Source organism: Oncorhynchus tshawytscha, linkage group LG09, assembly GCF_018296145.1.
Source record: "Oncorhynchus tshawytscha isolate Ot180627B linkage group LG09, Otsh_v2.0, whole genome shotgun sequence".
Classification (NCBI taxonomy): domain Eukaryota; kingdom Metazoa; phylum Chordata; class Actinopteri; order Salmoniformes; family Salmonidae; genus Oncorhynchus; species Oncorhynchus tshawytscha.
This window is the reverse complement of record NC_056437.1, coordinates 53,377,735-53,390,947: the sequence shown is the minus strand read 5'-3', so window position 1 is coordinate 53,390,947 and position 13,213 is coordinate 53,377,735. Positions and strand designations below refer to the sequence as shown.

The 13,213-nt window shown below is 39.6% G+C and overlaps 2 protein-coding genes across 3 annotated transcripts in view; both read left to right on the top strand.

The window, feature by feature from the left end:
- The first annotated feature begins 3,883 nt into the window (after positions 1 to 3,883).
- Positions 3,884 to 7,851, top strand: LOC112258120 (zinc finger CCHC domain-containing protein 10-like). 2 transcript variants are annotated; one of them, XM_042327063.1, is made up of 4 exons: positions 3,884 to 4,101; positions 6,383 to 6,544; positions 6,997 to 7,041; positions 7,251 to 7,851. In XM_042327063.1, exons 2-4 carry the CDS (start codon positions 6,495 to 6,497, stop codon positions 7,465 to 7,467), a joined length of 312 nt encoding a protein of 103 aa, XP_042182997.1. In that variant the 5' UTR covers positions 3,884 to 4,101; positions 6,383 to 6,494; the 3' UTR covers positions 7,468 to 7,851. The 2 variants fall into 2 exon arrangements, with proteins under 2 accessions (XP_042182997.1, XP_042182996.1); XM_042327062.1 differs by lacking the exon at positions 3,884 to 4,101 and adding an exon at positions 4,744 to 5,177.
- Positions 7,852 to 10,548: 2,697 nt separating this feature from the next.
- The window catches only part of LOC112258119 (AF4/FMR2 family member 4-like), a 33,590-nt gene continuing 30,925 nt past the window's right edge, over positions 10,549 to 13,213 (top strand). The window contains exon 1 of the mRNA XM_024432250.2: positions 10,549 to 10,815. The gene's annotated coding sequence lies outside the window, so the exon portion shown is untranslated. The remainder of the gene's footprint in view (positions 10,816 to 13,213) is intronic.

Below are 13,213 nucleotides of genomic sequence, written 5' to 3'. Positions count from 1 at the left end.
GTGCACAGTGGCACTTTAGGAGACGGAGTCAAAGTGGTTTTCCAAAGGCATTTTTGATTCGTCCAAAGAAATTATATTTCGGCGCACACTTGCGACTATTCAATCTCTGAGGGAGAAAGCGCTTTGCCGTTTGACGAGTTCATGTTGTTTCATGTTAATATTACTCAGAGAGAATATATGAAGGTTTGCAAAACAATTCCACTTCCTTTACTTGGATTTATGAAGAACACTGTGTTATATTATGAGGTTATTCCCTCTTTTCCAAATTAATGACTTGAATCTTGAATAACAAATTCAACAATAAGTGGATACGATTGGTGATTATAATTCTATATATTGCTATGGAAGTGACCAACCCATGCTATGGTCAAACATGACTGACTACCTTTTACCTTAATTGTCCAGTTATACCTAAAGTTAAAGAAACACATTTTAAAATATTTTCTTCCATCTACCCTGTTAATGATTTATTGCACAAAAGATTCAATTTGGACAAATACCTTGTGTTTTTTGTTCCTCTGATTCAGAATCCATAGAGCATATGTTTTTAATGCTGCCATTCTAGTAAACTATGGATTGAAATGAATGGATGGTTGTGTATAAAATCTCCAGAATTACCTATGTTTACCTTTTGATGATATTAAATGGCATTATGCTTATAGTTGTAATTCCAATCCTAACTATTTTATTAACATTATTATTCTCTTGGCCAGATATTATATTAACAATGTAAATGGGGTGGGGAAAAAAAAATCCTTATTTTGTTTTGTTTTTCAATTAACTGTTACAATTTTATAAATCCCTCAAACGTGTGAAACTTCAATTGTCAGATTCGAGTAACTTACAGGATCATGCCTCAGGACTACCTGGCCTGATGACTACTTGCTGTCCCCAGGCCACCTGGCTGGGCTGCTGCTCCAGTTTCAACTGGAATTGTTCTGCCTGCAGCTATGGAACCCTGACCTGTTCACCGGAAGTGCTACCTGTCCCAGACCTGCTGTTTTCAACTCTCTAGAGACAGCAGGAGCGGGAGAGATACTCTGAATTGTCACCAAAAGCACTCACAAACTTCTACAGATGCACAATCGAGAGCATCCTGGCGGGCTGTATCACCGCCTGGTACGGCAACTGCTCCGCCCTCAACCGTAAGGCTCTCCAGAGGGTAGTGAGGTCTGCACAACGCATCACCGGGGGCAAACTACCTGCCCTCCAGGACACCTACACCACCCGATGTTACAGGAAGGCCATAAAGATCATCAAGGACATCAACCACCCGAGCCACTGCCTGTTCACCCCGCTATCATCCAGAAGGCGAGGTCAGTACAGGTGCATCAAAGCTGGGACCGAGAGACTGAAAAACAGCTTCTATCTCAAGGCCATCAAACTGTTAAACAGCCACCACTAACATTGAGTGGCTGCTGCCAACACACTGACAATGACACTGACTCAACTCCAGCCACTTTAATAATGGGAATTGATGGGAAATGATGTAAATATATAAACAATGCTACCTTATATAATGTTACTTACCCTACATTATTCATCTCATATGTATATACTGTACTCTATACCATCTACTGCATCTTGCCATCCTTATGTAATACATGTATCACTAGCCACTTTAACTATGCCACTTTGTTTACATACTCATCTCATATGTATATACTGTACTCGATACCATCTACTGTATCTTGCCTATGCTGCTCTGTACCATCACTCATTCATATATCCTTATGTACATATTCTTTATCCCCTTACACTGTGTATAAGACAGTAGTTTTGGAATTGTTAGTTAGATTACTTGTTGGTTATTACTGCATTGTCGGAACTAGAAGCACAAGCATTTCGCTACACTCGCATTAACATCTGCTAACCATGTGTATGTGACAAATAAAATTTGATTTGATTTGAATGATCGGCTATGAAAAGCCAACTGACATTGACTTCTGTTGTGCTGACCTGTTGCACCCTCGACAACCACTGTGGTTATTATTATTTGACCTTGCTGGTCATCTATGAACATTTGAACATCTTGGCCATGTTCTGCTATAATCTCCACCCGGCACAGCCAGAAGAGGACTGGCCACCCCTCATAGCCTGGTTCCTGTCTAGGTTTCTTCCTAGGTTCTGGCCTTTCTAGTTTTTCCTAGCCATCGTGCTTCTACACCTGCGTTGCTTGCTGTTTGGGGTTTTAGGCTGGGTTTCTGTACAGCACTTTGTGACATCAGCTGATGTAAGAAGGGCTTAATAAATACATTTGATTTGATTTGATTAAAGGAACAGAAATTTCCCAGATTTGACCTTTAGCTCAATTCAGGTAAACATTATTTGCCTGTTGCTCAAATCAAATGTTATTAGTCACATGTGCCGAATACAGTGAATGCAGTTTAAAAAAAATACAGATAAGAATAAGAAATAAAAATAACAAGTAATTAAAGAGCAGCATTAAAATAACAATAGAGAGACTATATACAGGGGGTACCGGTACAGAGTTAATGTGCAGGGGCACCGGTTAGTTGAGGTAATATGGACATGTTGCGTGTATGTGTACGCACATATTGCTTGTGTGTGTTTTTGTCTGTTCAGAATACTCCATATTGCTACGGCACTGATACTATGCCATCTCTGTAATGATATAGGAGATTCAGGAAAGCAGAACTTCAGACAGCAAGGAAGAGAGAGAAGCAGACAGGACAGAGAGAACACAGGCGAGGGGAGGCCAACACAAGACAAACATGTCATATTCCTCTCCAGCCAGAAGAAGTAGTTCTTGCTAAACATTACCTCTCAAAAAAGATGCCACTTCTGACATGTCCTGTGTGTATAAACTGTTAGACCCTGATATGTTTCTGTCACTGTCACTGTCCCTCCGCTAACCCGAACGACGCTGGCCCAATTGTGCGCCACCTAATGGGACTCCCAATCGCAGCCGGTTGTGATACAGCCCGCGATTGAACCAGGGTCTGTAGTGACGCCTCTAGCACTGCGATGCAGTGCCTTAGACTGCTGCGCCACTCAGTAGCCTAAAATCCTAGTACTGTGTAATATAACTCGCAAACATTGTTACTATTTAGTTGGAAGTGTTGTTACTACAGGGGGGTTTGGAGGAGGTGTTTTTGTGTAATTAAATAGGTAGAATTATTGTCCTGTAGCTAATTGACCTTGGAATCTGTGATTTATTACCACAAATATAATAAAATAATTATGTCCAAGTGCGTTTGGTGCCTGCGTTTGTACATATCTGCAAAAATTATCTGCCCCCCTCCACCTACAGTAAAAATACAAGCCTACTGCTAATGTGAGATCACGCAGTTCCAACATAATCCAAAAAATGGCAACCTAAAATCCCAATCCTGCTCTATTGCAGGTAACTAGAACATTATTTCATGCGAGACATTAATTTGTGGTCTAAACTGCCACCCTTTGGATTGTTTTGGAACTGCACAGGGCACGCAGCATGACTAGCTCACATTAATTAGCAGTAATGTGACCAACATCAACATGAGGCTTTTCTTTATTGTCAATCAATTATTGAACATGGTTTATGATCACATTGCAATAAAATAATGATACAAATTGTTTTTACGACAAGTTTTCTTAATGGAAAATTATGATATAGTTATGCACTTGTAATGTGTACTTCATAATATATTTTTTATGAATATTATTAAAATGTGCTTTTCTTTTCAACTAGCTAAAATATTTTTTAAATTCATATTTATTTATTAATCTTAGTTTTATTTTATTTATTTGTTTTAGCCCTCCCCCCCCCCAATTTCGTAGTATGCAATTGGTAGTTACAGTCTTCCGTTTGTACCACCACACTATACAGCAACGCATAAATTGAAAATATTGAGCGCATGCGGTAGGTACACAGAATGCACCGCAGCCTTTCAAAAAACAAAAGGTTAAATTGATAGACACGTTCATAGGGAGGATCCCCACAGGGCATATTTCCTGTACAGCTCGTTTTCTTTTGGGCTCCCTGTGCTAAATAGCTATCTATGTCTCCAAACACATGTGTGGCAATGGAAGATAGACGCCACAAACGTGTTGTCACTGAAAAATACTGTGGCTGCAACTGTGTTAAAACACCGTACAGTAAGTGTGAATTTTGCATTTGTGAAATTATTTTGGTGTTTTTAAAAAAGTATATATTTGACCTTTATTTAACTAGGCAAGTCCGTTAAGAACAAATTCTTATTTTCAATGACGACCTAGGAACAGTGGGTTAACTGCCTTGTGATATGAAAGTAGAGGAATACCGTACCGCAATTGAGAATAAAATCACGTTTAGATGTATTATTTGGCTGTTTTTGCTTCCTGAGCCAATTCACCCTTTGAACAGAACATTTAAGGTTATTGTACTAATGAGTAAGGTTAGGCTTCTTTAGTCCAATATTGGGCTACATCTTCTCAGGCCATTGGCCTGGTGTAAGATTAGATAGGGTCAAATAGTAGAATGGGGTGGTGGGTTTGATGACAGTAGGATTAGATGAAAATGTATATTTTTGTTTTGCTTTTCCCCTTTTTGTATCAAAGTATAATGATTTATACTCCAGTCCTGTTGGTTGCGGTAATGCAACGTTAATATTGGATGCCAACCACTGTTAAACCCCACTGAAGAAGATGAAGTAGCTCAGCCGCTGATATAACAATGAGCCAGATTTTTGCCGGATGTATAAATCTGAAGCATCCGGTTGGCATTTCCACTCACCGACAAATATGGTGATAAAAGGAAGCCCAATGAGAGAAGGAGCGAGATGGATTTTGGTCGACATTCTTCACATTTTCTCATTGAAACATTTGATCTCAATACAGTTTTCTTTTCCCAAAACTATAATCGTGTTACGAACAGGGTGGATTAAGTTTAGTAGACATTACACTTTACCAAAGTTGCGTTGTTTTGGAGCGCAAGGTCGAATTGAGTTATTGTACACGCGTACTTCACAGAATAGGCGTTCGCTACTGGAAATATGCAAATACATGCTAGAGCGCGCCAATAGGATCTCACTAGCTCGTGCTTGCCTCTGCCCTTCAAACTTTCTTGTTCTGCCCACTATGATTCATTTGCTCCCATTGGAAACGACAGGCTCTGGTCTATCTTGGGTTAGTTATCTTTGGATAAATTGCAATATGGCGACGCCCATGCACAGAGTTATTGCTCGTCGGCAAGCGTAAGTTTGGTTATTGCTAACATGCTAAGGTATTTTGGTATAGTTACTTGATTCAAAGTATTTAGTGATCACCATGTTAAGACTGAGTTCCAAATAGCTAGCTAACAATACTGGCCTGATTTAACGCTATCTAGCTAACGTTACTTGGCTACAACATTTTTACCATTTGTTTGAGATTATGTAGGCAATAATGATGTACCAAGTTAACAAAATAGTTACATTTCATATAGTATACATTTGTCTAACACACATGCATTTCCTCCTGTCTGCATGTTGTATAGCCCCTACATAAGTTAGCTAGCGCTAGCTAACTTAACGTTACTACTGAAGTGCAACACTGTCTGGGGAACAGGCACAGTTCTTGAGCCAGCAACGACTAGTGCCACATTGGTCTCAATATTTCTTAACAGGCCGTAGACACTCAGATCCAGTCAGGGAGGTTACTCTATTCCGAAAAAGTATAATGTGCACTTAATATGACCACGGTAACCATTTGCCCAAGAAACAGCAGGCATTATCCAGCTATTTCAGTATTGATAATTTATACTCATGTCAATGCCCCCCCGTTCAATTTATTTATTTATTTAACCAGGAAAAGCCCATTGAGACACAATCTCTTTTTCAAGGGAGACCTGGCCAAGAAAGCGGCAACAATCAATACATTTACATAATTAAAACGTACAACAACATGATCCAGCCTAAAAAAACATTTACACTCCGTAAGAGTCTCCCATCAATATTTTAAATTAATTCAGTGGCACTAACATTTCCTGCAATTCTATCCATTTTGCCATGGGGTTCTGTACTGTGTATTTAAATAATGTATTCTCAACATGGCTCTTTCTAATATTTCTACTACTGTACATTGCATTTTAGTTACACCGTTTATGCGCACATATTTATACACTGGATTCTTGACATAGCTCACTAATAAATCTACTGTTGGTACATACCATTCTTAGTATATCTTGTGTAAATTCATCCAGTGTAAAACGTATAGATTGAATTTAGATTACTGTTACATTGCTATTTGCTTTTGGTTTTTAAATTGGATTCGTTTGGACATTTCTTGATTTCATATTTAAATTGCTTGATTAGTGTCTACTGTTTGACATTTTACTGCATTGTTAGGAGTGAGTAAAAAAGCAATTCGCCGCACCTGGTACAACATCTGCTAAACTGTACGAAATTTGATTTTCATACAGGGAGGCAAATAAACAACATGTTCGGTGTCAGAAATGTTTGGAGTTTGGACACTGGACATATGAGTGCATTGGTAAACGAAAATACCTTCACAGGCCATCAAGGACGACAGAAATGAAAAAGAAACTGAAAGAAAATGAAAATAAACAGGTCAATACCACAGGGTAGGTCAACCATGAAGTATTTTATTTGTTTTGGATGAGCGCTGTATAGCGAAGTCAGCTTGACAGTGGGTAACTTTTTGTTGTTGTTCTGAAGATGTTTTAAACACTGGAGAGTCACCTGGGACTCGTGACCAATAGAGGGAGGTGCGGAGGATGATGATGTTGCGGGGGGGGGGTACCATGTACTGCAATAGCCTCGCGAGGCACCCTGTTCTCGGAAGCATACAGGAATGGTTCGCTGCATGGATACAGTGGTAATCGGTTTGAGGCTAGCACTGTAATCCAACCTCATTGTCTAGCACTGCCATCAAGAGGTGTTACACTAGAACTTGTCAATGGGAGGCCATATCCTCTGTAAAGTTCCTTTTCACTTTTAATTTCCCCTGGTTGGTTTTGAATAATCTTTGGAATTTTCTCAGCCATGACATGTTACTATTTTCATCTGTATTCAGACCAGGAAAGGAGGACTCCAGTGAGAAAAAAATTAAGAAGAAAAGGTAACTGTCACAGGTTACTTTTCAGCTCTAACCCCATAAAATGGTTCTAACATTGATGGTTGCAGATATAACTTATATGGGTAGAGCGATGTAATTTTTATTATTATATGCAATAGAGGCTGTGCCTGACATTGCCTGCACTATGCCTTCTGCAATGTACTCACTTCTGCTTATGCAATGGTTTTGTATGTTGTGTTACTTGCTTTCAGGTCAAAGGATTCAAGTGGTAGTAGCAGCAGTGATTCTGACAGCTCTTCCAGTGACTCATCGTCTGACAGTAGTGACTCCTCAAGCTCTTCGTCGGACGACAGTGATGACAGTTCTAGCTCCTCTTCCTCTAGCAGCTCAAGCAGCTCGGGTTCCGATTCATCTAAAGGTAGCGACTCGGATCAAGGCCCTCCCAAGAAGAAAAAGAAGAAGAAATGAAGGCTGAGCTGTATTGTGTTCCACCATGGCATTAACCTGAGCTAAACTCTGACCCTTTAGCTGTTAAGGAGCTGTCTTAAAAATGATATGGTGTAAATTGTAATCAACAAGCAGTGAGACATTTAGCATTTGTCAGAATGTGTTCTCTCCCCTGCATTAACCCCCCTGTAAAGTCAGTGGAAAGGTATGGTCATATCTTAACTTGGTCTCATAACAAGTTAGGAAATGTATCTAGATTAAAATAGAGAAGTGTATGTGCTTCTTACATGTTGTAGTTCCTTACTTTCTACTAATGTTTTTGAGTGACTCCATACATGTACAGCTATGTATCTACTGTTATGACTTTTGCTACTGAAAGATATGTAACAAATAGTTTTTTTTGGGGGGCTGCTGCAGCTGTAGACACATTTCCCTGATCATTTTTCTTTTCATATTCTTTCTAGTATGATTCCAGAAACATTACCAGCCCAGCATAGCTTGGCTTTGGTTGTTTTGTGAAGCGTGTTATTGATTTTGGCATTCTTTTGATATGTTGACTGTTTATCAACTGCCATTTTAAGGACATTTGTATGGTCTCTGTTTTGTTAGGCACAGCCCAATTGTGATCATGCCAATGTATGCCTGCCACCCGTAAGTTGGTCATGCTTTAAACTTTTTTTTAAACCTAGTGTCGCAGCATTGAATAATTTAAAAATAAAAAGTCAGTTGCAAGTGTATTTCCCTGTTGGTGTTTTTTGTATTTTATTTTTGTCCAGATGGAACAAAGTAAACCATTATAGCACTTGAGTACCTTGAAAGTGTAGCAAATTGTATGCGTTGGTGTCAAGTGGGGTGGAACTACTGTGAGGCCATCGACGGTGTGCCTGGGCATTGTACTTGAGATAGAGAAGTGTTTTAGGGGTGTGCTTCCTGATGGAAGGGCCAGGTAGTGTAGAGGGTAGAGAATGGATCTCTTGGCCTAAATGCTAAGGTGTTGGGTTGATGGGCCTGAGTTCAAGTCCCAGTTGAAGCCATATTCGCTACAATACAGCGCATTGGAAAGTATTCGGACCCTTTTACTTTCTACACATTTTGTTACGTTACTGCCTTATTCTAAAATTAATGAAATTGTTTTTCCTCATTATTCTACACACAATAACCCATAATTACAAAATTGAGCTCAGGTGCATCCTGTTTCCATTGATCATCCTTGAGCTGTTTCACAACTTGATTGGACTCCACCTGTGGTAAACTCAATTGATTGGACATGATTTGGAAAGGCACACACCTGTCTATATAAGTTCCCACAGTTGACAGTGCATGTCAGAGCAAAAACCAAGCCATGAGGTTGAAGCAAGTCAAATCAAACTTTATTTGGCACATGCGCCGAATACAACAAGTGTAGACCTTACCGTGAAATGCTTACTTACAAGCCCTTAACCAACAGTGCAGTTCAAGAAGAGTTAAGGAAATATTTACCAAATAAACTAAAAGCTGTTATGGAGCTTTTCGGTCCTAGACTTGTCCGTAGAGCTCCGAGACATGATTGTGTCGAGGCACAGATGTGGGGAAGTGTGCCAAAGCAATTCTGCAGAATTGATGGTCCCAAAGAAAACATTACCTCCATTATTCTTAAATGGAAGAATTTTGGAACCACCAAGACTTCCTAGAGCTGGCCGTCTGGCCAAACTGAGCAATTGGGGGAGAAAGGCCTTGGTCAGGGAGGTGACCAAGAACCCGGAGGTCACTCTGACAGAGATCCGCTGTGGCGATGGGAGAAACTTCCAGAAGGACAACCATCTCTGCAACACTCCACCAATCAGACCTTTTTGGTAGAATGGCCAGATGGAAGGCACTCAACAGTAAAAAGCACATGACTGCCCGCTTGGAGTTTTCCAAGGCACCTAAAGGACTCAGACCATGTGAAACAAGATTGAACTCTTTGGCCTGAATGCCAAGCATCACGTCTGGAGGAAACCTGGCACCATCCTTACGGTGAAGCACGGTGGTGGCAGCATAATGCTGTGGGGAAATTTTTCAGCGGCAGGGACTGAGAGACTAGTCCGGCTCGAGGGAAAGATGAACAGAGCAAAGTACAGAGAGATCCTTGATGAAAACCTGCTCAGGACCTCAGACGGGGGTGACGGTTCACCATCCAACAGGACAACGACCCTAAGCACACAGCCAAGACAACTTAGGAGTGGCTTTGGGGAAAGTCTCAATGTCCTTGAGTGGCCCAGCCAGAGCCTGGACTTGAACCAGATAGAACATCTCTGGAGAGATGCTCCCCAACCAACCTGACAGAGATTGAGAAAACAGGGAGAAACTCCTCAAATACAGGTGTGCCAAGCTTGTAGCGTCATACCCAAGAAGACTCGAGGCTGTAATCGCTGTCAAAAGGGAATTCAACAAAGTACTGAGTAAAGGGTCTGAATACTTAGGTAAATGTTTTGTTCTTTAAAAAATATATATAATTCTAAAAACCTGTTATTTATTTTATAAACGTATTTGTCATTATGGGGTATTGTGTGTAGATTGATGAGGGGGGGAAACTAATGTAACAATGTGGAAAAAGTCAATGGGTCTGAATACTTCCCGACTGCACTGTATATTGCAGCCTTAGCACAATAACTTGCAACCTTTTTTAAGGGGGTTGTACCTCAATAAAATGGCTACAGTGCTATAAGGTGTCGGTCGCAGGGACCTGGGGCAGAGCTACTTAATCTGTGTCCTGTGTTTGAGTCCTGATCGTGCCATCCTGGGCCCAGTTTTCCAAAGGTTTTCTATCTGGATTTTGCCTATTGGAGAGGATTAAATGAATATGAATAGAACCAGAGTCCCCATTCAAGTCAATTGATCAGCAGTGGGGGCCAAAAGGTCAGGAAAAACAGGCTTCAACATAATGAAGTTTATGACCTGGGTCAAATTATGAAATTCCTTGAATGCATTCAGAATAAGTTCATTTTAACAACTATTGCAAAATGTCTAATTTCTGTATTTAAATACACAACAATATATTACTTTCCAAGATACTGTAGGATTCATGATCGGAACCTTACGAATACGCCGTGATCACGTGATCAAGTTTAGGGAACCGAAGTCATCACAGCTGCTTTCTTGCATGCATCCACTCATCTCTGCCTAGCTAGCCTTGTAAAAATGGATAGAGAAAATAATGACGAATAGTTTTCTGCTGTCACAGCTATACGTGATAGAGAGGATGTAGTCTTTTCATGTTTGAAGTATTTTAACTATTATTGTAACATTTTTGTCGGGTCCATTTTTTTTTTTAAACTGGAAAGTGGAAAAGACAAAGAGAAAGGGCTTTCCAATAGCTAGAATGGTTTGGGCCTAAAAAGAAGAGAAGAGGTAAGTGGATTAAACAAAATGTTAACTAAAATCTTTATTGTTATGTAGCTACTAGTTAGCGGTTATGGTAACAATTCCTGTGCATTGTAATTTAGCTATTTATCGCGTGTATATTAAAGATAGATGGCCAGTAATATCGAGCAAGTGTTAGACTAGTTGGCAACGGAATAACTAGTTAACATTGTACGTTAGCTAGCATTGCCTAACTAGCTAGCTATCCATGGTGACACCCCATTGAAAGTTTCCGTACCGTCGATAATTTAATAGCAAATTAACGTTAGTTGACAGAATTAAGTCGTTTGCCGACCTTGGTTTAGTGGAAAAGTTAGCTGATAGGTCAGTTAGCATGGAAGCTTGGGTGGCTAACTAGCTGGCTACCTGTATCATGAGTAGTCTCAGACATCTGCCAAAATCTCTGGACATACTGAACACAATAACAGGTGCTTATTTGGAAGTCGTAGAACATGTGATATATATATTTTTTTTTAAATTAAACAAAAAACAAGATTGACAGTAATGTATCCGAAATACATGGGTACTGTAGCAAGCTAGCTAGCGTCTTAAAAATTTTGGGGGACTGTTTACTACAGGGGTTTTCAAACTGGGGTCCGCGGAGGTACTACAGTGGGTCCCTGAATTATTATTATTATTATTTATTTATTTTTGGGGGGGGTGAAATGTATTTTAATAATTATTCTATACCTTCGTGGATACCATTTTTTTGTGTTGCTGTGACCAGTATGAAGGAAGGTGTTGGTAGTTTCACGAGCGAATGCTAACTAGCGTTAGCGCAATGACTGGAAGTCTTCGGGAACAGTGTGCATACTTTCGGTTCCTGTTCATTCGACTGGGGAATTGGATAAAGGGTTTCATTGTCACTCTAACTATCTCTTTTAATATGGAGGAAATTAGCCATTGGAGATGAAAAAATATATTTAAAAAAAAAATCTGTATTCTTAATCTGTCTTTTTTTATTTTAATGAACCCTTATTTGACTAGGCAAGTCAGTTAAGAACTAATTCTTATTTACAATGACGGCCTACCAAAAGGCCTTTGCGGGGCTGAGATTAAAAATATAGGACAAAACACGCATCACAACGAGAGACCTAAAACACAACATAGCATGGCAGCAACACATGATAACACAGCATGGAAGAACAATTTGTCAATTTACACGACCTAAACCAGATGAAAAGCACACAGAAAGATATTGAATTGTGTATATATATATTTTTTTAAATTTATTTTAATAATCCCATTTTTGAGAACTAACAATCAAATAAAAGCTAGACAGTCAGGGAGAATAGAAAACCGGGCGTTCAGAACACATGCCATTTTTATGTTTGAGCAGAGGAATACAGTATTAGCCATGGAAAGGTACATAGAATTGCAGGATATTTTGAAACCCTCAAATCTCTCAGCTCCATGCTAAACTGTGAAATTTCTGGAAATTAGCTTAAATTGTACCACCAAGATGCCTTTCTAGCTGCTAGACTTAGAATTTACACTTCCTCTTCCAATGAACTGTGGGGTGGTCATACTAATGAAACTGTCTACCAAATCTATTTATTTTAAAATGTTGATTACTTATTTGCCTTTACCATTCACCTTTGTTGCTAAAATAGGATGTGGGTCCCGGAGTCACCGGTTTGCCTGGCTGGGATTCTCTGGGCAAGAAAAGTTTGAAACCCCTGGTTTGCAACATCTAATGATGCCAATGCTTTGACTCTGTCATTGCAACCTAGGCACAAAAGACCTAGCACTCATCATTAGCCTACTTATTTTGTCCTGTAAAAAAAGAACTGCAGCCAGAAGGAAATCTGAAATTGCCCAGGTTCAGAACACTATGCCTTAATTAACCAATGGGTGTTGATACACACTAATTGTCTTTGAGGGTGTTTTTCAGAAATGTTATATCAAACCAGACCAATGTTTGATGGGATGCATCCCATAGTAGTCAAGTGTTTATTTATTTATACTAAACAAAAATATTACCTCCACAATTTCAGATTTTACTGAGTTATATTTCATATAAGGAAATCAGTCAATTTGAAGTAAATGAGGCCCTAATCTATGGATTTCACATAACTGGGCAGGGGCCCACCCACTTGGGAGCCAGGCCCAGCCAATCAGAATGAGGTTTTTACCCACAAAAGGGCTTTATTACAGAATAATTAAAAAAAACTCATCAGAACATTAAATTCTCTGGCATCAGCTCTGTTGGACAGTCCTGCAGTCAGCATTCAACTTGAGACATCTATGGCATTGTGTTGAGTGACACAACTGCACATTTTAGAGTGATATTTTATTGTCCCCAGCACAAGGTGCGCCTGTGCTATGATCATTCTGTTTATTCAGCTTCTTGATATACCACACCTGTCAGGTGGGTAGATTGTCT